This window comes from Lathamus discolor, chromosome 12 (genome assembly GCF_037157495.1).
Source record: "Lathamus discolor isolate bLatDis1 chromosome 12, bLatDis1.hap1, whole genome shotgun sequence".
In the NCBI taxonomy this organism is placed as follows: Eukaryota; Metazoa; Chordata; class Aves; order Psittaciformes; family Psittacidae; genus Lathamus; species Lathamus discolor.
Window position 1 is genome coordinate 6,465,465 of NC_088895.1, and position 27,741 is coordinate 6,493,205.

The window sequence follows — 27,741 nt, forward strand, 5'->3', positions numbered from 1 at the left end:
GACGGGATTCTCCCGTCGCTCCGTCCGGCCCCGTTTAATGGCAGAGCAGGCGGCGCGCCCGCAGCAAACATGGCAGCCACGGTAACAAGAGCCAGCACGGTGCTTCCGGCTCCGTTACTCCACGGATTGGCCAGCCGCACGTGTCGCGCCTGCTTTATTCCAATGTCATTGGCGAAGACCCGGAATGGGTTGGGCAATTTGCCCAATCCGCTCTGCGAAGGAGGGACGGCTGCTTTTCCATTGGCCAGAGCTCCGTGAGGAGAAGACCAATAAGAAGCGGCACTGAGTTGGCGCCCAGTTTGAGTCGGGGCGGCCCGCGGCTGCCGCCGTTTCTCCGCCGCCTCCCCGCCGCTCTCGCGCTGCCGCCATGTTCGTCTCGGACTGCCGCCGGGAGTTCTACGACGTGATCGTCAACCAGGTGCGGGCCGCGGCCGGGACCTGCTGTCGCCCTGCGCTTCCCGTCCGCGGGTGGGGCTGCCTCCGCTCAGGCCGCTCCGTCCCGCCGCCTCACGGAGCGGCGATGGTGCCGGACGTCCCTGGCTCTGGCGGCTGAGGCGCTCCGGCCCTCGCGGGGCTTGCGGCGGCTGATGGTTGCCGCCTCGCCAGGGTGGCGGGGGAGCCGACGCCAGGCGGACGTGAGGCCGCGGGCAGCGCTGAGGGAGGCGGCCCCTCCGCTCAGCCCGCGCTGTGAAGGTGCCCGCCCCGGCCGTGTCCGCGGGACGGGAAACCCGAGCCAGAGCCGCCGCGAGAGCTTTGGGCAGTGCTGCGGATCTTTGTTTAGCCGAGACGTCTCTATTTGCTGTTTGGTTCGGGGGTTTTCCTTACGTATTTTTTAATTATTTCTTTACCTTTTCGATTTATATTTTTTCCACACACTAGGTCTTGTGTTCTTTTTTGCCGTTTCTCTTGGTTTTTTTTGTAACGGGTCAGGTTTGCCGCTTTCATTTTTACCTCACGGTTTGCTTTACTTTGTTCAGAGTGGGTATGTACATTGCAGTGGTAAAGTTTCCATTGGGTAGTCTTCTATTTTTACCTGGGCAATTGTGTTATGGATTGTGCAAATGAATGAATTTCCCTCAACTTCTCCCCCTATGAACAAAATCTCTAACCAAGACCCCAGAACAAAGAACCACCAGACAAACCGTTTTACCTAAATCAAGGTTATTTCAAGAGTTGCCTTGCTCCTGTTTTTGCTACCGATTTTCTTTAGTCAAAACTGTTTCAGGTCTCACTCTGAAAGACTTTAGATCTTTCTAGATATGATAAAACAGTTGTAGGGCTGAGCCTTCAAAACTATGTGTGCTTCATAGGAGTCTGAATAACCACATTTCCTCAAAGCAGATGCTGTATTTTGGGGTGTTATTACTCATGTTTATAGGGATCCATTTGGTTAACTTTGGTTGTGGTGTCCATTCAAAAGAGATCCTATTTTATGCCTATGATGCTATCTACCTAAATTTACTTTCTGGTCTCATAGTGATGTATGCATTTCATGCACCAGTACATTAGATTTGGTGCCTAAATTAATACTGTTATTCTGTTGTTTTTGCAGCGTGTCCTCCTTCTTGTCGCTTCAGATGTTGATGCATTATGTGCTTGTAAAATACTCCAAGTAAGTCTTTGTTCATTGTCACTGTAGCTTAACAGTAAAAGAAAAACACCCAGGGATCCTTTTAATAGGTTTGAACTGAGAAAAGGGTAAAAGTTTAAACTGCTTTTGTAACTTACTTTTTCTGTGAGTTATGACACTTAAGCCAGTTAGTCACACTCTCAGATTACAAACCTACGTGTATTTTGGGATGTCTTTAAGATAAAGATTTGTATGAAATAGAATTTTGTCATGGTATAGCATTGTAGAAGAGGTTGTTTCCCCTTGCCTTCGCTAACAGCTGTTTGCTTCATTTCAGGCTTTGTTTCAGTGTGATCATGTGCCATATACACTCGTCCCAGTATCTGGATGGCAAGAACTTGAAACTGCCTTTCTCGAGCATAAAGATCAGGTGACAAAACACTGGAAACATTTTAGGTTGCAGCTTATCTTAGAGAGGCATGCATTTCTTTCCTTTCTCAACTTAAAATGTCTTTAATTATTATTATTGGTTACAAAACCCGGCGATTAAGCTTTACTATACCAGGAACAGACTTTTTACATCAGTTCAAACTAGTATGCTACAATTCGGATAGAGTCAAATTAAGTTTGCACACATTTTGAGATGTAAAAGGTGGTGGTATTGGATATCCATCGTCTCCAAGTTTGGTGCTTTGCCTTACGAATGTTGTTTCCTCCTCAGACATCAATTGTCGAAAAGTTAATAGAGTTTTTGGTAACTAATAGAGTTTTTGGTAACAGTGGGTGCCTGGGATGTTTTGTAAAGGTGTTTTCAAGTCTTCTGTGTTTTCTGCCAATTTAAGCAAAAAGCTTTTTTATTTTTTTCCCTTTTGTTTGCAGTTCAAGTATCTTGTTCTTATTAACTGTGGTGCCAATGTTGACCTTCTGGAGATCTTACAGCCTGAAGAAGACACTGTCTTTTTTGTATGTGACAGCCACAGACCTATCAATGTAGTGAATGTTTACAATGACACACAGGTAACTGCTTTTCTTTCATAGCAAAAATCTTCCCCTGTGGTGGTGCTTTTCTGTGTTCTGTAAAACTGCTACTTCTAGTTAGTAGGGCAGGAAGCAATATTAATGGACATTTGCAGTAATAATGTTCATGATCAGAAAAAAAATTGTTTTCAGTAGTAAAATATATACTGATAGCGGTGTGGTAGTTGCCAGTAGCAAACACCTGTTAATCCTGTTGCTATTAATCAAGCTGCTACAAATCAGAGGATGATCATCCTTCAGAATGTAACGTGTTATCTCTCAGAATTAGCAGCACCTAGGATTTGATTATTAAGTTCAAATGATTTGGCAACATGTCCTTAACAAGCATAAAAGATAAGAATTCTTGTAGTAATGCTGTAACAAAGAGATATATTTTTCCACTCTTATTTTGTATGAGTGGCCTTTTATTAAAAAATAGTATTTTTGTTATGCCATGAGTCAATCACAGCCAAAATAAGTTTTTAGTTTCTCTTCTAAAGTATCTGAAGTATTCTCATTTGTTATTTGAAATGTGTTTAAATCATTAAATAAGATACTTTGTTTATTTAAAATGCTTTTTTTCTTTCTTGCTAGATTAAGTTGTTAGTTAAACAAGATGATGATCTTGATGTTCCTGCGTATGATGACATCTTCAGAGACGAAGAGGATGAAGATGAGGACTCTGAGAATGAAAGTGATGGGTCAGAGCCTTCAGAGAAACGTAGACGTTTTGAAGAGGTGCTTTTCTGCTATTTTGAGAAAAGAAGGAAAATAAAATAGTGCTTATGCTTTATATAATCATAATAATTACATTTCAGTTTAAAAATAATGCTGTGTTAGATTACAAATGGAAGTGTAAGATTTAAAAATAATTTACTACTCCCAGTAGAGTTTCAAATACACAAAATGTTTATCTGAGCTGCACAGAAATATTTCCTCTTTATTAAAAACAAAAAGATGTTTTGAACTTGATTATGCATAACACTGTCTTTGTGTAACCAGTGAACTGAATAGCTCTCTCTGATGACAGGCTTTGCCTTTCCAGTCTACATTGAAGGTTTTGGTTTAGTTTTTTTAGATCGAAACTTTCTTCTTTTTAATGATCATTTGAGAAGACAGAAGCCCGTAGATAATTAGGAATACATTTTGTCCGTCCTTGTACCAGTAAATTAACAAAAATAGATTAAGGTAAACGCAAAAAATGAAATGTGTCATATATTAATTGTAGCATATTTTCTACTAATAACATACAAAGAAGCAAATGCCTGAGGCTCGCAATGTTAAGAGATGAATATAAAGATGTTCTCAGATTTAATGTGTGTTTCATTTTATTTTTCTAGTAACAGTTTACATTTTTCCTACTAATCTATGAAAAGTGCTAAATCAGCAAAAGCAGACATCAGAAATTCAAACGAAAATCTATAAATAGTGCACATGAAAACTATTCTCAAATCTGTTATATACTCCACAAAGATCTTACTGATTTCTTCAAATTTTCAAGCTGTTGATGCAATTTATGGAACTTAAATATACACAGAGTTCTTAATTTTCTGAACTTCATTTACTATCTCTATTTCATCAGTCTTATTTTTATATCACGAAATGGTAGGAAGCAATGTTGCTGGTTTTGAAAACACTGTACTGGGCTTCTTACTCGTGAAGGAGAGCAAGATAACTGCTAGTAGAGAAAGATACCCTGACTTTATACAAGTGTGTTCCTTGGAAAAATACTTAATGATAATATTTTTCTCATTAGATCAATAGGAGTAAGTGTTCTTTTTAATAAAGACTTAGTCAAGTGTCTGGACAGGTGCTAATCTACTAGAGGGGTTTTTCCAGCTTTTTAACATTATGTTAATTTACAGGATGTAATAGAGAGAACAATGAAGAGGCGGCAGAGGCGGGAATGGGAGGCACGCAGGTGTGTTTAACTGGTTTTTATTATGTTGCTTGTGTCTTTTTCTTGCTGCTGGATTAAAATCAAACATATAAAAAAATGATACTGTGCTCCTTGATTTGCAAGATTCTTTAGTTCTAACTTTATTCAGAAAATTGAGAGATTTACTATATAAAAATAAAATGCTTAAATGGGGGATAGTTGTAAATAGCAATCATTAAATCTGAGTAGCAATAGGTGCATTATTCCATTTCTAAGTAGCTGTAGTATTCTGCTTTTGTCTATTGTGGGGTGAAATTTGTGCTTCTGTTTTCTTCCTTTGCAATCCTACTATTGTCAATAGGGATAAGCAGGAACAAATCAGATAAGAAAATGGGATTTGAGGATTAATGCTTTAATAAATTTGTTCTTTTACTTAATAAGTACATTTCAGTGTGGCTTCCATGTTACTACAAAAATCCAGTTGGCTTGCAGGAAAATCTTTTCTAGACCAAAGGATTTTTTGGTGTTTTTATTTGCTTGGGGTTTTTTGTGTGTATAGTAGTGGTGTTTGTGTTGGTTTTTTTGTTTGGTTTTAATTGCTAAAAATAAGCATTTAATGAAACCTGCCTTAGATTTTTAATTGGATGCAATGTGTAGTTCACCACTTACCCAAATGTGGGGCTTTTTTTTCCTTTTTAGGCGAGAAATTCTTTTTGACTATGAGCAATATGAATACCATGGGACCTCAGTAAGTACAAACTCTTGTTTGCCATAAAATCACAAGACACTAATTTAAAGGTAATTGGACAATATCCAATGTTGTAATTATCTGCTACAATGTTATAATTATTTAACAATAGTGTACATAATCTTATTATCATGCTGGGTTTTTATCTTACTGTTATACAGAACATACATCATATATGTAACAAGTAGTTTGACTTGGCAGCTTGTTATTACTGTTCATGAATTGGATAGAAGCAATACTGGTAGAATGGCAGACACCAGCCAATTGAGTCATAGTGGCTAATGTAATGTTAATAGTGGGGGAAAATGATAAACTAGAACTAGTAACATTTTTGTTGTTTGCTATCTTTAATGCTGGTATAAAAAAAATATGATAGTGTAAATTTCTTAGGTCTTGAGAAAAGTATCTATGTACACAATATTCTTGCAAAAGACTCTAGCATATATGGAGATTGGTGGCCTTCCAGAGGTTTAAAAGCATCAGGATTTTTCAAACATAGCACTTAGAACATCAAATTGTTCCTTCTGGCATTTGGCCTCTTATCTGATTATGTTTTGTTAAGATGTTCCTTTCTACTTAGTGTCTTTGACAATCTGCCACTGTCCTACTTTCTGACTCAAGTGTGATGTATAGACCTCTAGTAACACACTAGTATTTGGCAAATTTAACTGTTTTATTTGTTTAATGAAGTGAGGATTTTGTGCCCATTTATCCCGTATTTTTCCCTTTCTCTCATGTAGTCCGCAATGGTGATGTTTGACCTGGCATGGATAATGTCTAAAGACTTGAATGACATGCTGTGGTATGTTTCTGTTACCTTTTTATAGTGGGTAGAAGCTTAAACCCATAATAGATAGGCAAAATTTCCCAAGACCTTTTAATTTCAGTATGAGGTTCTAGTTTATTTTGAAAGTGGAATTGAATTTGTCTCCTGAATTGGGGGGCACATCTGTGTAAATTAATTATAAGCAACCAATAGATTTTTACATGGATAAAAGAGGATGGTATGACATGTGTATGTCTGCTAAAGGGAATAATAGCATACAGCTTTTTTTGTTAACTTGTATGTATAGTTGGTAAACAATGTTTCTGACTTCTTCTGGTACGCACTTAGGGGGGTAAATATAATATACTATACTGGAATATTTTTTGGTGTAACCTTTTTTTTCTTTCTCCCTCTCTCCCCCCCACCCCCGTTTCAATTTTAGGTGGGCTATTGTTGGCCTAACAGATCAATGGGTCCAAGACAAAATCACTCAGTAAGAAAGATATATTTTATTATTTATCTTCATTATTATTTGTTTGTCTCAATTTTTTTTAGCAGTAATAATCAGGAAACACATGGAAATTAATCTAACACAAGACAGTTAATAAACAGTGCCATTAAATATCTTAATGACTGAATGTGATCTGATGCCTTCCAAAAGTGGAAAAAATCTCAGAAAAAAAAGTATATTTCTTTTGTACTATTGAGAATTTTTAAACTTCATTTTTCACAAAATTATAAAACAGTCACTTCTGATCTGGGAAGAAATGGTGTTTAATAGTAGTTCATGTAAATATGATTTTGATACCGTTTTATTAAAGGAAAAAAGTATTTTCTGTCTTCCAGTTTCCTTTACTTGTTTTAGTTGAAGAATTTCATATTTTATCTCTTTCTTCCTTGTTTCTTATTTCCTCCTAGATGCAATCAGGATTCTAGTAGTACGTGTGTAGACTTTAATTCTCGTGTTCTGTTATAATGCACAGATGTATGTAAGGAGATAAATGTAATAAGTAATTTCATTGATCAGTCTAACTGTCTATATTTTTGGGTTTTGGTTGTGTTTTTTATTTAGCTTTAATTGCCTGGGTACATGGCTGACTATTGAAAGAACATTATTCAACAAGTTGGGGTTCTTTTAAAGATGTACCTATAGTTCTCACGCTGCTGACTAGCCAAAGTGTAAACTTTAGGAAGCATTTTTGTGCTCTCATAATCAACAACAAAAATGCACAGGAAAAAAGTGGTCAAATTTGTTTCTGTTTAAGAATGAAGTATGTGACCGATATTGGGATCCTGCAGCGTCATGTGTCTCGCCATAACCACCGCAATGAAGATGAGGAAAATTCTCTGTCAATTGACTGCATGCGAATAGCATTTGAGTATGAGTATCCTTGCGTAAGATACAGGGAAAATGAACCTTACCCACTTGGTGAAACCCCAGTTGAGTTTTTATCAACTTAAAAAAAATCCCAGCACCATCTTTGCTGCTGAGAATGGAATCAAAAGAAATGGACTTTGGAATGTTGTTGAACACAACTCTCTTCCAGTAGCCCTTATATCTTCAGTTCAGCTTAACCTTTCAGAGTTATTTCCAAGTTAATGTTGCTCGTCTTGTGTTGCCTGCTCCTGCAGCTCCTAACTGTACCTTATGTACGACAGAGATGCAATGTAGAAGGGCAACTGAAGAGGTACTAGTTGTGGAGTTTTGTTACTGTTTGTATCTTTAAATGATAAAAGTGTCCATAGTTATTTGCCTTAATCCCTGTTCAGTCTGCGCCTGGCACTGTATCAGCACTGGTCTCTGTATGAAAGTCTCTGCAACACTTCATATACTTCTGCTAGCCTTAAGCTCTGGTCCGTACAAGGGCAGAAGAGGCTCCAAGAGTTTTTGGCTGACATGGGGTGAGTTATAAAAATCTGGGTCTTAACTAAAGGATCATTTTTTCAATTAATTATGGGAAAATATTGAGATTATATCTTGTGAGTACTTGTTAGCTTTTAAATGCGACTGTGGGGCTCTGACTAGTGCAGTGTCTCTGAGTTAAGCAACTTGTGTCTTGGTGCCAAAGGAATGCAGCTGTATGGCTTTATGCAATAGTAGATCCTAGTAAGTAACCCATGCTTTCTCATATCTGCTCTTCAATGACTAAATTAAAAAGAATGTAACCAAGCTTAGTCAGACTTTTAACTTACTATGTTATCTAATATTAAGAGAGCTTTATGTAAAGAAGGCAAAATATATTTTTCTTTTAGCATGCCTATCAATATATTTTCTTCCTTCTGTTTTTAGTTTGCCTTTGAAGCAAGTGAAACAGAAATTTCATTCCATGGACATGTCTTTGAAAGAAAATCTTCGGGAAATGATTGAAGAATCTGCAAACAAATTTGGGTAAATTGTGTTAAATACCACTGCTTATTTTGAAAATGCTTTTCAGTTAAGTTCAAGTATTTTTGTATGAAGAGGATGCAACATCTTGTTTTGAAAAATATCATTTTTGGATTGACAAAGTAATACTAGGATTGTTGCAAATGCTAGGGTACGATTTGTCTCCATGTTCTTAACATTAAGGTACTGAGGAGATGGCTGTTCAGTGTTGATAATGTTGGTAATGCTAATATTTAATGGGCTTATTTAATTTTGCAGAATGAAAGATGTAAGAGTTCAGACCTTCAGCATTCACTTTGGCTTTAAGAACAAGTTTTCAGCAAGTGACATAGTTTATGCAACAGTTTCTCTCATGGAGAACGCAGAAAAAGAAGGGCCTGAAACAACTAATTTCATTAAAGCTTTGGACAGTCTTTCCAGGTACTGAAAATGTCTCTTTATTCTTTTACAGTTTTATTTAGGGAACATGGGTTACATATCTAGAAGATGCATTCATGTTTCATAAGCCATTGAAGGAAAATCAAAATATCCCTGTTAATAGCGTTTAGAACTTGCTTTTGTGTGAAAAGCGTATATGAAAGTGCCTATTTTTATTCTTTCTGTTGCAGGGGTAACCTGGACAAACTGCACCAAGGGCTGGACTTAGCCAAAAAGCAGTTACGTGCCATTCAGCAGACCGTAGCCAGCTGTATTTGTACCAACCTTGTCATTTCCCAAGGGCCTTTTCTCTATTGCTCTCTCATGGAGGTCAGGATTCTAGTTTTTTGGCTCTCATTTGGCTGTATCGTACTTGAATATCACTGTTTTCTGAACTGATTGATTCAATAAGAACGACTTAATCAGAAAGGAGTTATTTATTTGTACTGTGCTGTGCACTGATGTGTCAATACTGACATCTATTCTGAGCTTCCCAAAGGAAGAATTGGTCCCCTTGAAGCTGGGAGGGCTTAATTTCAAAGTCAAGTGAGTCAGCTCAGATTCCTATATTGTAATGTTTGGCGTTCTTTTGAGTCATCTAGAACTTTTAAACTCATCAGTAGATATTTAAAGAAGTGGAGGAATCATCTTGGATTGTAATCAAAATGTTTCTTCTTTTCCTAGGGCACACCAGATGTGAAACTTTTTTCCAAACCAGTGTCTCTATCCCTGCTTAGTAAATACTTACTCAAATCGTTTGTTTGCTCTGTAAGTAAACCAAAAACTTTTGACTAGCTTGCCCATGTAGTAGTTATTATTAAAAACATTATATGAAAATGTTAATGATGTTTCTGCTAAATGGTTGGATAATTTTAGCACATCTGTGAATACTCCTTTAGGAAAGATATCTGCCTGGGAGATTTCATAGCATTAGCAAGAGTTTTCATTGTCAAGACACTTACAATCTAAAATCTTTACCTAATTTTGTAAGTTTTGAGGGAGCAGATCACTAAGTATGTACTTTGACAAGTTAACCTGACATGGAATGAAGCAATATTGCAGGACTTGTAATTGTTACCTAAAGATTTCTGTGTCTGTTTAAATAAAATACCCTTATCTTTACAATTAATGTAACTGAAGTTAATTTTCATTTACCTTTTGAGCCTTATTTACACAATTCAATTAAAAATGCAGTTTTAAGATTGAGAACTGTTTTCACAGTGAGCACTTCTTAATTTGTAAATTAAAATTATGGTGGTTTGTCCCTGTCTGATTGCATCTGTGTATCCTCATTTTAAACTTGGTCAGTAACTAGTCTGCCACTAGAAGCAAGACAGCACTTTAAAGACCTCACTGCAGAACATTTACCTTAGGAACACTTTAAACAAACTTCTGTTTCATTTTCTTATGTATCTAAAAATGTTAAAATCATTGTAATTATTTTTTTTTATCCACAGCAGTAAGCTGTACTTTAATTAAAACAGTATGACAGCAGAAAAAAATTTCTAGTGAAGACTTTATTTGTCAGTGTGTTAGCTGTTGTATTTCAATGTAAAATAATTATTGCAAAAAAAAAGACTACTCCAAGATTTTAGATACCCATACCTGCAATTTTTAAGAGCTTTTTTCTTTACTCTAAATCATATTTCGTCTGTATCATTTCTGTGCTACAATGCAACGGAAGATTGTAGAAGAACTGAAAATTCTATTAGTCCTTAAAGTCACTTTTACTGTAATAAAAAAGGGGAACAAGAGATTGTGTGAAGAAAATGCTTTCTGCTGAGCTGTATTATAGCTGTGTCCTTAGGTCACATGGTGTACTGAAACTAAATTGTTTCCTGAGTTTTGTCTAACAAAGATTTGTCTTTCCAACTTTCAGACAAAAAACAAGCGCTGTAAATTGCTGCCACTGATAATGGCTGCACCAATGGATGTTGAACAGGGAACTGTGATTATGGTGGGGATTCCTCCAGAGACAGAAAGCTCTGACAAAAAGAAGTAAGCATCTTGTTTGAAAGTTCCTACTGAAAGTTATCTACAGACTTGTCCTGTCTCTGAAGCAAGTGTTTCTTTCCTGTATCTATGTAACACTGAATATGCTGACTTGAATTACATCCTTCTTTAATGGTATGCCTTATTATACTTTTTGAGAGAGGATACAGGTATTTCAAAGTTGTTTGGGGTTTTTTTCTCCTCCCTTGTAACTACTTCTTTATTTTAAGAGTGAAATAGTTCACAATATGGCCCATGACTTCATTTCTTAAAGCCTGTAATGTTAAAGTTTTTGCACTTGAATAAGTGAGATGTATGTTGAATATATGGCATATGAAAAACATCTGGAAGACATTTTCAGCTCTCAGCAAGGAAGTTCTGTTCTTCTGCCTTAGTATGTGTATCCTTTTCTGTAATCCTCATTTTGGGCTTTTTTGTTCATCTTCTAGCTTTTTTGGAAGAGCATTTGAGAAAGCTGCAGACAGTACCAATTCAAGGACTTTACATAACCATTTTGACATGTCAAGTGAGTAGTGCTGCCTACCGCTATTTTCATTCACCAAATAGTCCTTTAGAGGTCAGTGTGTACACAGCCTCCATAAAACAACTCTGTGCTACAACTTGGATGCAAGCATCAAGAGTGTGTATGCCATACACTATTCCTGAGTCTGGTATAAATGCGAGCTGTTATTTGTCAGCCTTTTTTTCTAAGTGCCATCTTGTGCAGAAATTATAAACTACTAAGCAGAGGCTTGTGTATCTTTGAGGCAATCTACATTTTGCACTGAGTAATGATTTTCATATATGCGCTTCAATTTAAAATCTGAGTTTATCTGGTTTTATATTTAGCAGCCAAACAAAGTAGGATAGTGATGTTATAAGATAATTTGTCTGTTTTAAAAATGAGATACTTGCATAAGGAAATTTGCATACCTTTTTTTACGTGTTTATGAAAGAGGTGGGTTTTAACAATACATACTGATGAATTGTTGAACATACAAAGAAACATTCCTAGACTTAAAGTGGCTGCTATAGCATGTAATGAGCACTTAAAAACTGGAGTTTGCTGAAATTTAAGAGCAAAAAAGCAATGTGCATTTTGTGCAAATAGATTCTCTTTCTCATCCTTAAAGCTGGTTAAGAATATAAGTATACTCAGAATTATTATTGTTCAAGTGTGACATCTGGTATACCCTTCAGTAATTTGCATCTTGTAATATGTCATTTTAGTAATTGAATTGAAAACAGAAGACCGGAGCAAATTTCTGGATGCCCTCATTTCCCTCTTGTCATAGTGGTAAGGAAGCTTAATTAAAAATTTCATTACAAATTATTTAAAATTACAGATTAATTATAAATCAAGTGAGTAACCTGTTAACATCTGTAAAATCTCCTAAGAAAATGTAGTAGTACTTCTAGTACAAATATAAACTGAAGATAAGAGTTTCTTACAAAAGACAGTTGCTTTTCTTTTCAAGAGGAGGCAGACAATGTACAAGTAAACTTTTCTCCCCCCGCTCCCCGAGTGATTTATTTAAGTTTCATCATCCAGAAGCTTCTCTTCCATTGTTCTAAACTTTTTATGGCTTTTTAACTTCAGCTGGGAACGGAGTAGCTGTTTTGATTTGTAAGAGAAATTGAGATATTAGCTAGTTGTAGTTGGTGTTCTGTTACTTAATTCTGATAGCTTGGTTGAGCTCAGGATGGAATTTTGGCCATAGCAGTGCCATTCTTGTCTTTGATGTTAATGTAGAATTTCCATTTGTCTTTCACAGTGTTAAGGTAGCCTATATCAGTGTATAGCTTCTATCTGGAATAAAGATGGAAATATAAGACTTTATCTGTAGCTGTGACTATTAGCTTCTCACTAGTTCAAAGTCTGCTTTAAAGCTGTTTTAGGGCAAGACAGATTTTATTGTATCTCTGATGAGACTGTCAAATTGTTGCAATTGTCTTTGAATATTCCCTGCTTTTCAATGCTGAACTATTTTATTGGTTTGTGTGTTTATTCTGCAATGATGGGTGGCAACAGCTTGCTTTGTCCCAGAGAAGCCAAACTCTCAACTCAAAGTAATTTTGTAAAGTCTGTTCAGACAACCTCTAAGAAAGTATATTAAGAATCTCATAGCTTTTTCATGCCTAGATAAAGACTTGGTTGTTAGTATTGATACGTGAAGTAATCTCACAAGATTATGGTATGTGTATGAAAGCAAAGGAATAAGATCAAGAATTTGACAACAGCCTGTGAATGTTGTAGTCCTAGCCAGATGACAGTGTGGCCTTTTTAAAATGTGCATCAAAGCTACAGTTTCTTCTGTTCACTCAGAAGTTTAAAACAGTGGCTCCATAGCTACAACTGTTTGTTAGACAGCATGGTTGTGACTGGCTTCCAAGATTTCCACATCTGTTTGTTTTTTTCTTTATACTCTGACTACTGATTGTTTTGGTTTGTCTTCTGCCCTTGTTACACAGTGGTGCGTTTTGGCTCTTTGTGCTGGAAACTGAGGATCAGATGCATCTGAAATTATTTTGGATATTCCAAAGTTCATGGTGCTGCAGTTGTGATGTAACTTCTTGCTTTGTCTTAAATGTACTGATACAAGCCTGGACTGTTTTTATGCCTCAAGGGAGGTCAAAATGATTTTAACCTTAGCATGCAGATATTGAACATGCCTTCTTTGTAAACATCCCATCCTTGTAACAGCAAAAGGTGTCACATAGGAGCATTGGGAAATGGAATTCTATTTGTTGAACTTGCTTTTATTAGTAGATGTACTCCTGTGATGTTTGTTGTTGGTTAATAACAAAGAAGGTTTTAAACAGTTCCATATTTATATTACCATTTTATTACCATTTAAATGTTCTTTTTAAATTGTCTTGAATGCCTTTAAATTTTCAGATTTTAGGGCTTTTAAAATCCAAGTACTGAGTAACTGCCAAATACTGAATGAAAAATCTAGGGAATTCTGGTGTCTATAGAGCATTTGTAGTCATGCATTTTGATATTATATTGTCACTTGTAGCTTGGATTTAGGAATAATTTTCCAAGAAATAATCTAAAATACCATGATAATTTTGTAGAGACTGTAGCATTATAAATATTGACAGACTAGCCCAATCCTGTTCCGTAACAGTGATTTAATGTCGCTTTGGTCATATGAATGGGTATAGCTTGTTAGACTTAACCTGCTCTGCACTGGGAGGGTGTATATACATTTGTAATTTTCTTGTAATGTTTGCTTGAATTCTGTGTGACTTCAATGTTTTCATATATTATAATGAATATGTAAAGGTTATGTATCATTGCTTCATACTTTGTACAAATGTTTAATACTGGTTAACTTAATATTAAATGTAGCCAACAGACAGCTGATTAAACTATATATTTCTATTCAAACAAACATGATTTTTTTTTTTTTAATTTTTTTAAATGTTGCCACCTTGTCTGAGTAAAATTCCTGTGCCAAGCTGTGATGGCCAAAAAATTATGCTTCCTAAGATAAAACGTAATGCAACCTTTAGGTTTTGCATGTTGACTAGGTAGTATCAGTACCAAGTATGCCCTCTTACCAGTGGACTTTGGAAGGGAAGAGTGTTCCTGTGTTTTAGTAGGTGATTGTCATGTCTTCAAAAATGGACAGATTTTCAGGCACCTGCACCCTCCAGCTTCATCATATTGTGTTGTACTGAGTGAGAAGTGGGAGTTAGTTTTCATGCTGGGGTGTGTTGGCAATTGCTTTACTGGCAGGTTCTTCAGTCTCCAAACAGATGTGTAAGCTTGAAGCTGTGGACCTATTACAAGGAGCTTCTATTGTTTGCCTTTGTCTCCCCTTATTGCTTGTTGTGTTTGGGTGGTTTTTAAGGTTCTAGTTTTACCAAGATCTACTTGGAGGTGCCAAGAATGCTTTAGAAATCATCAGAATTTATCAACAGCTGTTGAACTGATCCCAAGGTCATCTAAATATGCCCCAAATCAGTCAGAAATAGTAAATGCTATATAAAACCGAAGTTCAGTCTGTGTGGAAACCTCAAGTCTCTGTCAATAGATAAAACTTTTGCTTGTTAACATTTTACAGTATGTAAAATTGTATCAGATATACCTTAGTAGTTTATTCTATAGAGTTTGTGGATTAAAATGCTAATATTACTTAAAGAATCATTGTATGGGAAGATCCAAAATTGTGAAGTCCCCAGCGTGTAGACAGAAAAGCAGCTCAGTTCAGCAGTGGTAATCTGGTGGTTTGAATGACTCATTGAAACTGTTGCATAGGTTAGCTAAAATGGTTACTTCTTAATGGTTAAGTATAGGACAGAGGCTCCATGGCAGGAACTCAACATCTCTTCTTGAAGAGATTCATTATTAATAAATTAAGCTTTTTCATTTTGATACATTATTATGCTTTTGATTTATTCACCCAAACAGAAAATGTGACTCTAATGAGTCATTTTAAAATAAGTAGTTAGAGCACTAAGAAATCTGCTTACATTCTTAGATGTATGGTGATATTCCACCTAGCCATGTCTGAACACTAATAGAAACATTCCCTAAGGATTATATTTGAACTGCAGTAACTTTTTCTCCCACTGTGTTTGCTTGCTGCAAGAGTAGCCTCATAATCAGCTCTTTAAATTATTTCTGCTGCTGCTAATCTGTTTTGGAGAGCAATACAAGTATGAAACAAATCCTTTAAAATATTTTAGGGTTTTTTTAAGAAAATAAAATAATAAGAATCTTTAAATACCAAAGTACTGAAGCAGCTTCACAAGCTGCCTAAATTACACCATTCCTGCACAGTGATTCATGGCCTTTTTCTTTCTGGGGTAATAAATTTAGACATAATTGAAATTGCACAGTAAGGACCTCATTTGATGTGGATTAAAGTGAATCCCTTTCCCCTGAAGAATTGTAGTGACTTAATAGACTTGTACTTGCCACCATCAAGGTTGTGTAGCGGGTAAGAATTAGTTCTTACTTCCTTTACCATTTCTTTTAAGATAAGTGAAAGTGAAAAAGTATTACAACTTTCTTGTATGAGTGAGCTATTAGGTCTATGACACTTTAAACTCAGTAATAAACAGGCTGTTTATTCAGCATCTTGACCTCTGTAATGTCAAAAGCAGGTGCTAGGGGAGAGTACAGAAACAAAGCAATTGCATCTTGTGTCTCTATCTGGAAGGAAGCATAAGTACTCTCCCAGTCCTCATACTCAAGGACATCCTGAACCAGGTGCTTCTCTGTATGTGGTAACTGTCAGTAGTTATCTGTGAACACTGATAACTTCCTCCTGAATCCTTGGCAGATTCTAGCCTGTGCAATTCTCTTGTGAGTAGATCTGCAACCTAGCTGGATATTGAATAAAAACTACAACTTTGTATTTATTTCAACTTGCCAGTGGCTAGCTTATTCGATGCTCTGTAATATCTACCCTTCTGTGGACTCCTTGTTTTGAAAACCTTTATATTCCCCACAGTCATCTCTTGCCAGTCTGAAGAACCACAGCCTGATATTTTTCCTTTTACAGGTTCTATATATTGATTACCTTTGCTCCTCTTTCAATTATTTTCAGACAGGGGAGAACAAAAGCTGCATACAATACTCAAGGCATGGGTGCACAAGTCCATAGAACAGTGTAATAGCGTTGACTGTTCTCTGTCCCACTGTTTACTAAACCTTAACACTCACTTTGCTCTTTTGACAGCTACTATGCACTGACCTGGTGATTTAATGGATCTAGCTGCTATAACACCAGTATTCCACTCATTGCCATTAATGGTCCAAATTATTGCTGGGGTTTGGTTTTTTGTTTTGTTTTTTTTTTTTTCTTTCCTATTCATCACTTTACAGTCATCAGTGCAGAAAGTAATCTGTTTACTGGTGATAATTTTTCCAGTTCAAAGCAAGAGCACCATTAGTCTGCTGCACTGAAAAAACAGTAATAAGGAAAGATACAAGAAAAAAAAAACCTAGACTCTCCATCACTGAATGGTGCATAAGTAGATGGAAAGGGTAAATTCTGATCATTTGGTGACAAGAGATGACAAAAACTGTAGAAGAGCTTAATGGCAAAACAAACTGTTCACAAGTTTAGAACTGAATTTTTAGGAGATAATTGTTATATTTTCTCTGTTCTTGTTAATAGGTGTTAAAGTCTCTGCAGTGATTTTAAGCAAACTCTCTTGCAAATATTCATTACTTTTACTTGTCATCATAGAACCTGTATAAAGGACAGAAAGTAATCCTGAGTTGAAAGTTTAAAGGTAAACGTGGCAGTTGCCTTGACCTAGATGAGTGTGTATTGCCTCAGGACATCCACAGACTGTCCTTTATGCTTTGGTACTTAAGACCAAAATCTGGTTGATACTAAAATGATATTGGCTCTAGTTCATGAGCCATATCAAATTTAGCTGCAGTATTTGCTATTTCATCCCACCAATCTCCTAGAACCTACTGCTTTAATGGCAGAAGTAGTATTTATCTGTCTTATCATCCATTGGAGTTTGTTAGTAAATCATCAATTTTAAATCTGACAGGTTGTGGGAGAACCATTGCAGTCTTCAAATCCTGAATGGCTTGCAGGAGAGCTGTAGTTTGTTTAGTAAGATCTGATGTACCCTGGAGAGAGTGTAGGCAATTGCTTTTCTGCTAAGTGGAATGTAATGGGACCAGAACCATAGGAAGAGAAATCTCACGAAGCACAGCATAACTGTTGGAAAGCTGGAGTGTGTACATTGCATTCTGTCATTTGTTTTGAAAGTGAAAGGTGTTTAATCTTCCTTGTTTTCTGATTAATTTTTTTTTTTCCATCAAATGTTACTACAAAGGTATACATTTCCTCCTTCTACAGCCATGAAGTTTCCAAGGGGTAAAAAAAAAAAAGTAATTAAATGGGAGTGGGGAAAAAACTACCTTAGAATTGTCATCTTTCGAATCTGTCTTAGACTCAATGTCTTAGGCTGCACAGGGAAAACTGATTCTGAGAAGGTACTTTTCATGCTTTGATTTTACTTCTTCCACTCCCATTTCCAGTCCTCAGTTCTTCATAAATACAAGAGAAATAAAATGTTAGTTCTTTCTAGGAGAGATCGCTCTAGTCTGCAATACTCCAGTTTTAAGGTCTGAAAAACGAAGTTTTTGTACGGGAGTTCTTTGAAGATGGCTTTGAGTTGAATTGCCCACTTAGGGTATGCTAATTTGCAAAGATGGGAGTAATACGGAACAATGCTTATTAAAAGGGAAGTGCAGTAATCAATGAAGCGTCACAACTGAGGGAGAAACAAAACATAAAACACTCAGGACTGGTCTCAGGACAGTAAACAAGAACATCATTTGATTGTTGATTTTACGTGTATGTCTGTCAGTCCTGATGGTTTTGATTGCCTCAGAAGGAATATTCTTGAAGATATTACTCTGGAAGTTACTTCGTAAGTCTGGCTTGTGAGAAGGAAAACAAGCAGTGAAATGTTTGTTTCTTTTAAATGGAAAAATTGAAGTCCCTTTTGGCTCTTGTGTACCATTGTTGGATTCAAGCTGGTACTGGAAGTTCCCTTTGGATCCAGCCCAAGAACTGTGGAAAACATGTTGCCCAGGGTGGAGCTCTGAAGTCCAGTGCCACCTTTATGCACAAGCAGTTGTGTGATAAACACTTTCTTAGCAGGAAATATTATACTCACTAGGGAAAGCAAATACAAGCTTTTTATTTCAGACTGGAGTCCCATTCTCTTCAAGCATCTGAGTTTTGTTTCTTTGTCATTCAGAAGATGGCAGAATTAGAGAAACATAACAAAGGTCAAATACATCCAAAGCAGACAAGAGATCTTTTGCTCAAGTGCTCACAATTTCATGACAGTCCTGGGTCTGACAGAGAGCAGAGAATGTGGGCTTCCAGTCACTGCTGCTGTGTGATAGAATCATTTTTATTTCTTCTGACTTCTCAAAGGCAATTGTGTCTGCTGGGTAGCTACCCTGGTACTTGTTCTTTTGACTTGCTACCTGTACTGAGTCATGTATCTGGGCAATATGAAAGGTCTAAATAATAAGAGATAAAGAGTTGGCTAGTAATTTGTTACTGCAAAAGAGCATTTAGCAGTCACTGCATGATATTCTCAATGGGCTGAAGGCTCAAAAGGCATTCTTGAAATCAGAATTGCAATGACGTTTTCTCTAGAGAGCCTCCATTTAGGAATCTGTGGGCAAGCCTAATCATACCTCATGAACTAAACCAAGGTAAATGTATATATAAGCCAGACCACAACACAGTTCCTTCCAGTGCTGGGTTTATTTTATTAAATTATCTGTAGGGTTTGTATTTCTCAGTTCAAGAACATTCCTTCCAAAAGTCAACTGTTTTAGGAACTTTCAATGACTTCATTGGGTACTCCTTGCTGTTACTTAGGTTACCTGCATTAGACAAGTACTGTGATATTCTGAGTACTTTTTCTTTTCAAAATCAGGTTTAGTTGAGCTGGCCCTTCCTTTAGTTGACCTTCCTGGTCCTTGCAAAAGGGTAATGCTCACTTACAAAAAAATGAGCTGCCTTTTTAACTGGATGAAGCACTTGGATTCATGTCTTCTCACTGCTACAGCTTGCCTGCTTTTTCAGTTGCTGTGGTGTCGGTGTCTCTTTTCCACTGTTTAGCTCACTGGAATTTACTTTCATTTAATCATTCATTTGCAGCATGTCAGTGGAAAATCGGAGGCACCTGCCACTGAATTGGAAAGAATTCAGAGAGACATTCAGCTCTTGCTCTGTTTTTATTTGCTGAAAGAAGTCACCAAGGGGCTCCCAAAATAAGTGTGGCATTAATAATTATCTCTCGTCTGATCTGAAAATAGCTGGAACGGGCATGTAAATGGTACTTTCTTTAAATACTGTTGTGGTCAGAGTAGTAATTCAGGACTCAGATAACAGGACTGTAGAATACATGTCATGTTCTCATGCTGTCTTATGGTAACTGCTGTTAGCAACCTGTCTGAATTTGAAGTTGTAGCTCTTTTAAGGGATTGTTGCATTCCTAAATATTTGTGTATTGTGTTCCACATGGCACTGCAGAACTGGAAGGAAAAGTTACTTTTGGCTCATTTTCAATTGATAAAGAATAAACAGAGGTGGAGAGAGGGGCATGACTCCCTTCTGTGGCTTGGGAAAATCTTTAGGTGAGTGAGGCTGTTACAATAAAGCACTTTGGGAGAGTGGAGAATAAACAGGATTTTAAAGGAGCAGAAGCAAAGATTGCTCTCGTCATTTCTCTGAGACCATGTCCCTGTTTTTGGAACACTGCCTAAATGGGTCTAATCAGCACTGAGTATTTTTAATACTAGGAGATAATGATTTGTCTTTTAATGTTTCCTACTTTATAGATATTTTCAATTATTCTTCAAAGGATGGTGGTGAGAAACCATCAGTGCTTTTAAGATACTGGGGTTTTTTTTAATCTGCTGTTACAGTTATCAGAGCTAGGTTACCTGCAAAGATCTCACAGAATTAGAGCTAGAGTAGCTTGCACGCCAAGGCTCTAAAGAGATGGTGAAGAATCTTTCTCTAAAAAGCAGCATGCACTGGGGTCGAGTACGCTCTGAGATCCGAGATGATGGCTTTGGACTCTTGCTATATTCCTCTTCTCAGACATATGCACTGATCAAAATTTCCTCCCCTTATCGTACAGGGTTACAAACATCTTTTTTTAAAAAAAAAAAAAATCGCTTTTTTTTTTTTTTTTTTTTTTTACCTGAGGCTGCTGTGTTTCCTTCAGGGAAGTCTGTTTTAACTGGAAGTGGCCTTAAAGGATGCTCTCTACACAGTTTTCTTCTGTGCTTTTTCAGTGGTAACTGTCCAGTTGAAGAAATTCAAAAGAGAATTTGGCTGCTTGTAGCTGATCACTCTTTGTGGAGCAGGCTACATCTTGGGAGCTTTTGTTTATATGCTCTCAAATTTGAAAAGCTGCTGCCCTACGGTCTCTGGCTGCAAAGCTGCTCTTCAGGCTACTCAGGTGTCCTGCAAATCTTAGGGAAGTTCATAAATTAAAGGAAACAAGATCTCAACCTTAACTTGTGCTGTAATATAATTCTGCAACTTGATAGTTTAGGTGAGAACTGTGGTGTTTTACAGCGTGCAGTTTGCTATGTGCCATACTCCACTGTCTCAAATAATTGCCTCCTAAACAGATCTGGAGGTTGTTCAGTACATTTACACTGCCCATGTTTGACTGCTTCAATTAAATGTTTATTGCTTACTAAGCTAAATCAATATCCAGGTTTAATTTTATCTATAATTGCAGATGCAGGTAACTGCCTAGTACTAGACCAGTTCAGCACTTAATATTGATAGTGGAATATTCCTTAGGAAGCTTAAGACTTTTAAGATGGTATCTGTCATTTCACTTGCCAAGATCCTCACAGGTCAAAAGATTTTCTACTTTTAAAAATACGACGCAGTAGGTTTTTTCTGTATTTATACTTTTTGTCAGTAAAATCCATTACCTTATACCCCTAATGGTACTCCGTGAGTATTTGCTATCAGAACAGCACTGTTTCTGGACTGTGTAAAAGTTACACTTTGAAAAATTAATCATTTGAAGACCTGTATGCACATATTGTAAAGCACTGGTGGAATTTCCCAGACACGTCTGCTCTAAGGAGGGGAATATTATCTCCCTAAAGCAGTCTGAGGAAGAGAAAAGCCAAACCATCCTGCAGTTTTTCTCTCTGCCTGTCTGTTCTTTCTCCTTGTGAGATTTTTCTACCTACACATTTCTGTCTCTGATGTTAAGCTAAACTGCCTTCCAGTCTTCCTGCTAGATAGGTCTGAACCTCCCTACAGTATTTAGGTTTCTTTACCCTGTTTTTTGGCTGTAGATTGTTCATACCCACAAAAACAGCATTTGCTCATGCATGGGCTGTTGGTATATGGTTACCTGCTTTGCAAATCCAGTGTGTGCTGCTTCATGAACATGAAGAAAGGGAAGAGTATTGTTGTTTCAGCTGGTTCCGCTTGCAATGTAGCTGTGTAAGTAGATTAGCTGATATGAGTGTTAAGGACAGCATAGTTAGAACAATAACTTAATGAACATATCCTTTACATGAGACTTTTTCCTTTCTAAAGCTACTGAATTCTGACTCAGTTTTGCTGGCTCCTCTTGTAGAATACCCCCTCAGCAAACTCTCTGAGCATAGCACGCTCTGTTGAAGGGAAGCTTTCCAACTGTTGCACACAAAACTAACAGGGAATCCTGGAAAGGACTGAAAATGACAGGGTGAAGTACAAAAATAGAAAAGAAAGAACTAACAGGAAAAAAGACTGGGCAACAATAGAGGGTAAGCAGTAAATCCAGTTTGCCTTTTGAGTTCAGGAAGGTGTCTTGGAATCTGTATTTCAGGGCACCCACTGGGTGGTCACCAGAGCTCTTTTGAGTGTGTGAAGTGAAATGGAAAACAATAGCTCAGCAGCAACTGCTGCTTTTCCTCTGATGAGGTGTTCCTTGAATTGCCAGCACGACTCCTGCTTGATTTAGCAGAGAATACAGGCAGGCATTTCCTGAAACGACAGCACTACATGGTGCTATTAGAAACGCTAAGTGAAAGGTTCTGCTGTGAATAACAGAGGAAGGGGAATAGGATATGGGACTGTGTCCCACTAAACTGACCCTGCAACAAAAGGGGGAATGAAATGTAGCACAGCTGCACAGCGGCCATCCACCCAGTCTGAAAATCCTCATTGCTCTGCACAAATGGATGATAGGAGCCAACAAGATCTCTTTGAAAGAGATGTTTCCTTTTGGAATGGTTAGAAGCTGGTGCCAGCATTGTTTGTTTTCATAACTTGTGGGGTTTTTTTCTTTTCCTTGTATTATCTAATAAACTCTAAACTCTATGCTGTTTCGTGAAGATGTTTCACCAGTAAACACAGATATTGTTTGTGGATTTGGCCAATGTCCCATTTCGACTAATCTCCGTATATGTATGCATGTATCTGCTTACTCATCTGTTCTACCATCTCCAAATAACCAATAAATGTTTCCTTTTTATAAAGGGTATCTTGTCTCAACCTTTCAAAGATAACAATACTGTACATGGCACCAAAAGTACTGCATTGACTTGGCAGAAACTACTTAAGAATCGCTACTCCTCCTCCTCCCTGATTCCAGCCCTAAGGAAAAAAATGTGATGAGCTCTCATTTTTTTGTTATTCAACACATTTTTTGTGGTCTTTTATTTCATTAAACCTCAAACTGTTTTTATTTCCTCCTTGTTTCACCTTCTCCCTTTAGCAGGGTGGATGTTAGAAAGACTGCCTTTGAGACAAATGGGCAGGGAGACCCAAAAAGACATTACTGTGACAGATCAGATTAGTTATTGTTTTACTAATATCAAGTCTCATGGGATGCAGTCTGTACTTGGCAACTTGTGCTGGATTTTACCCAGTGTCCAATAATTTATGTTAGTTCTATCCTTTTGTTTCTAGAACAAAAAACTTGTACATTGCTTAGATCAGTCTTAGAGCCTTCCAGCTGTCTAGAACACTCACCACCTTGCATATACAGGTGTTATGTATGCTGTTTATTAATCTAGTTATTAAAAAAACCCACCTTCCTCTTTACCTTCAACTTGGGCAATTCTGAGCTTTCTGTAACAGATTAATTTTAGTCCTATGTTTACATTTTAAGCTACTTAACATGGCTGATCTCCAAAATACCCATTCCATTGGGTTTCATCCTTTGCTTTGCTTACTCCTTTGCTGCACTTTGCTTGCTGTTATGCCTTTTTTGAGATGTCTTCTCTGTAGCTTTGCTCATTCTCATGGTTCTAGATTTTCTGGGGTTGTTGAGGTGCCTGGTCTGCACATAGTCTCATGGTCTGATGTGCCCAGCTTCATCCTTTCCTTGTAGAAGGGACAGAATGCAGTATCAGGTCAGGACAGAGCCAAGACATTTTGATTCAGGAGAAGGATTGCAGATTGCCTTTTTCTTTATAATACAAATTTCCATGTAGCAACAGATACTAAAACTGAAATTCTCAAATCCATATCATGACATGGTTCAGACTTCAGTAACTATTAAAGAGAAAAAACTTCGTCATACAATTTACTGCCCTTTCCCACCCTATCTTTGACACAGACTTGTTTGCTATATACCAGTGGAGATCAACACTAGCATTGCAATCTACCAAAGCACCATTTCTGCAAGGCTGTGAATACATTTTGCAGTCAGCAAGCAAGCCAAATCTGTAATCTTGTGAGAGAGGCAGGAGACAAAGGGATTGTTCTTCCCACTGCTGCTGCTCAGCCTTTAGGACAGATGGCAGTAACTGCTTCAGAGTGTGAAATAAGCCCACACGGCCATCCAGGTATGAAGTCAAGACTGCTGTGCTGAACAGAAAGTGCAGGTAATGAAGAATCTAATCAGCTCTGGAGGAATCTGGGCAGGTTGCCATGAATAATAGCTCTCCTTTTAGGAGGGACACTATAGTGATGATACGGATGTCTTAAATAGCTGCAGTCATTAATAACCTCAGGTAGACAAGGGGTGTCTTTTCCATATTATCCAAACAACGGCATTTTACCCCTAAACAATTAGTATAATATTTGTATCTTGGAAAATCCAATATCTGTTGCTGCAAACAACTGTTTTAACAATGCATTTATTTTAGTTTCTTGCTATCCCACCCAATGGAACTAATTCTTTATCTAAAATGATGATTTATCCACATTGTTGCAGTAGACGAAGATTGTATTTATGGGGAAACTATTTCTATATATCTGGAAAGGTATTCTTATTAATGTGTCTTACACCTTTTTGGATAATAGAAACTTCTCTTCCATGGCACAAGCTGTGGAAGTTGAGACTTTTCTAAAACTGGCAGGTAGAAATTGTCAACAGGGTCAGACAATAAAATCAGGAGAAAATAAAAGGGTTCAAAAATAATTTGGGGGTCCAAGAACACAATGGAATTCAGAGTACATGTTCAATTTCCAAAGCTTCAGTCTTGCATGTCAACATTTTGAAATGTCAACAGTATAACAAAAATAAAGTAGATGTAAACAGTGAAATGTATTCTCTTGCTTGGATCTTGGCAGTCACCTCCAATTAAATAATAGCAGGAAATCATAGAGAAAAAAGACTGGTGAAATCATTCTGCAGTCATTGGGTATTCATGTGAGTCTTCTGTGCTGAGATAACACTTGGGTTTATTTGTATTATAGAATGAAAGACTGCTGTTATAATTGGAAACTGTTAAAGGTTTTGTAGCTCAAGCTAAAGGTTATCCAGGCTGCTGCAGCAGATATCCTAATTCTGACAAAAGATATACAGTAAGGACAGAACGTTATAACTAGAAGAGTAATCTAAAAATATGCATAGCACAAGAATTCTGCCGTGCTAGGCACTTGTTAGAGCTGATAAGAATTGGGATTGTTGTCTTTCCCTGATCCTTCAAATATGTGAAGCTATATTGAAACTGAATCATATAATTTTGAGGTTTTACATATGGAGTGCCTATTTTTCTTTCCTGAGTGATCTTTTTTGTGCCCAAGCCTAAATTCTCTTAAGATACAACCTTCTGTGTAAGTGTTCTGGTTACAAATACTGTTAATATTAATGAGTTATATAAGTGTAACAGAGGGGAATTGGTTCAGGTCATAATGCGTTTGAGAGTGGGAACAGAACCCACGTATAGTTGAATAAATTGCTATAGTACCTGGCATGAGATCAAGATAAATGTCACTCGGACCTCTGGCAGCTAACCTGGTTGCTTGAAACTTCAGGAACATACACAGCTGAAATACAAAATGCATTTAACATTGCGAACTATTTTTGCTACCAGATTGAAAATGTTGTGGTAGGTTCTGCTTTTGTGCACCTCCTAGCATTTAGTGTAATTTTTTAATTCATTAAAGTCTTCTGGTCATTTAATAAATAAATTAAACCTGGTAGCTGGTGCTATCAGGTGATAAGACCTAAAATTTGCACACATGTAATTCAACTCCTTGCAGGTCTTTGCCAGCAATGAGCGATGCATAGTGATGTTAAAACTGGCACAGGGTTCACAGTCTGCTCGTTGGATCAGTCACTTTTGGAAGGGTTATCTTTTGTTTGCCTGAAAAAAAAAAAAAAAAGCAGCTATTTTAAACATTTACTTTTGTTCTCCTCTGTAAATAAACATAATCGGGCTTCATCTCATCTGTTATGTTTGTGTACACCAGAGCACCTCCCTGTGTCATGCAAACTCTCAGCCTGGCTGGTGAAGCTTGGAGAATCCACCAGAAGGGAACCTCCCTGGACTTGGAGCTGACATTGCAGTAAGGAATGGATCCACTGCTATTGCTGTACACTATAACACTGAGGCACTTCAGCCTGTCTAAACTAAGCATATTTTCCCCAAAAGCAATAATAACTTGTGTGAATGACATCTCAGCGAGGTTTCAAGAAAAATCTTGTACGTGCTATGAGTACTCTGCCAGCTGCTGCCAGGGCTTTAGCCAGTGTGAATGGCCTTTGCCATTCAAGATGCTCTGAGGAGGATCAGAGTACAAGATGCAGCTTGTTTTATTTTCTGCCTGGTTTTCTAGTTGGTCGAAGTTCTTTTGCACTGGTCTGTAGTGAGTGTTGGACATATTCTTTTAATTTACTCTCCTGTATTAATATCATGAGAGTGCTGTACCCTCTTGGCAGCTCTGTTGGTCTTTTTCTTCCTTTTGTATATTGAAACCAAACGAGCTAGACAGATAATCTTTTCAAGGCTCTCTCTTCTTTTGCTTTAAGAATACCAGCGCTATATGTACAGTTCCCCATGCTGTGTGATCCCATTGCTCTCAAAACAAAAAGCTAAAGCCAGTAGTTCAATAAATGCATCAGTTAAGTATATTTAGGCTGCTTAACTTCCAAGCTTACTGATACATTCATTTTCCTAAGTACTCTTAAAACAGACTCTTACCGATGAGTATTTTCACATTGTAAGTGGTATGGTTTATGCGATAAGCTCCCTCATTATTCTGAGCTTATTTAAGTTGTACTGGTGAGAGTGACTGTAGGATCTACCCAGTTCAAGCATCCATCAAAATATGGATGTGCAATACTGCATTTATTGCATGAACTTGTAAAAGACTACATGAATCCCCGTGTGTGCACGTATGAATAAGAGGCAGAGAGGATATTTGTGACAGTGCATTGAAGTCATCAAGGCCATAACATGTATAATCAGTTGTGACAATTCTTTGCGGTTTCTGGGCACACTTTCCATGTCCCACATATCTTGGAGTGATCAGCAACCCAGACAGTAGGTGCCAGTTACAGTGAGGCAAAGCTGTGCCTCAGGGAATGCAAAGTGGCCAGGGTGCAGATGCAATCAAGCATGAAGAGAAGATTGGCACGAGTCCTGGGCAGATGCTTTAGACTTGACACATGTGCTTCTATGATAAGTCCTTGCTACCTTTCCTTGCCAGACTTTGGTTTGAAGCTACATGGTAAGCTTTGGAAGGAAACAGAAGCTCAGTGTTGTAAACAAAATCCCAAAATGCCATAGACAAAGGACACCATTAAAGTGATTCATGGTAGAATGTCTCAATCTGGGTTTAAGAAAAAGAAAAGGTGAAGCAAGGCTTCTGTATCCGAGCAACTATGAAGCCTTCGCTGTTTCCATGGGAGGTTTTATCAGTGGCACAGTGGTTGAAATGGTCCTTTTCTTATAACTGAAGGTTGTGGTAGGAAGAAGGGTTTTTCTAGGCAGTCTGATCCTGCAGAGAATCAGCAAGGAACAGTCTGGAGCAGTCATGTACATGCACAAAGACATGCACGAAGGTCTAATCAAAATAAGAATGATAAAACTCAGTTACTTCTAAACTATAAACTTGAGGCGCTTTAAGGACCTGCTTTTGGAATGACTTACTCTATCACAGTCACTTTTCAGGAAAAATAAATGCAGTATGTGACCTGAAAAGAGAATTCACCTGCTATCTCCTGATTAATCTGATACAGT

At 37.4% G+C, this 27,741-nt stretch overlaps 1 protein-coding gene across 2 annotated transcripts; it reads left to right on the plus strand.

Annotated features, from left to right (window-relative positions):
- The first annotated feature begins 216 nt into the window (after positions 1–216).
- Positions 217–26,162, plus strand: CDC45 (cell division cycle 45). 2 transcript variants are annotated; one of them, XM_065692132.1, is made up of 19 exons: positions 217–418; positions 1,553–1,612; positions 1,908–2,000; positions 2,450–2,587; positions 3,182–3,325; positions 4,453–4,508; positions 5,166–5,214; positions 5,955–6,016; positions 6,423–6,473; positions 7,246–7,365; positions 7,751–7,882; positions 8,271–8,369; positions 8,625–8,786; positions 8,975–9,113; positions 9,468–9,551; positions 10,663–10,781; positions 11,225–11,301; positions 12,006–12,072; positions 13,248–14,176. In XM_065692132.1, the coding sequence occupies exons 1-18, from the start codon at positions 368–370 to the stop codon at positions 12,068–12,070; spliced, it is 1,701 nt and encodes a 566-aa protein (XP_065548204.1). In that variant the 5' UTR covers positions 217–367; the 3' UTR covers positions 12,071–12,072; positions 13,248–14,176. The 2 variants fall into 2 exon arrangements, with proteins under 2 accessions (XP_065548204.1, XP_065548203.1); XM_065692131.1 differs by lacking the exon at positions 13,248–14,176 and adding an exon at positions 25,970–26,162 and having other exon boundaries at positions 278–418.
- The last annotated feature ends 1,579 nt before the right edge of the window (positions 26,163–27,741 follow it).

Coding starts and splice junctions, on each gene's coding strand:
- CDC45 (XM_065692132.1), top strand. CDS start 368: ATGTTCGTCTCGGACTGCCGCCGGGAGTTCTACGACGTGATCGTCAAC. Junction 1,613..1,907: donor GTGCTTGTAAAATACTCCAA/GTAAGTCTTTGT, acceptor GCTTCATTTCAG/GCTTTGTTTCAGTGTGATCA. Junction 9,114..9,467: donor TCTATTGCTCTCTCATGGAG/GTCAGGATTCTA, acceptor TTCTTTTCCTAG/GGCACACCAGATGTGAAACT.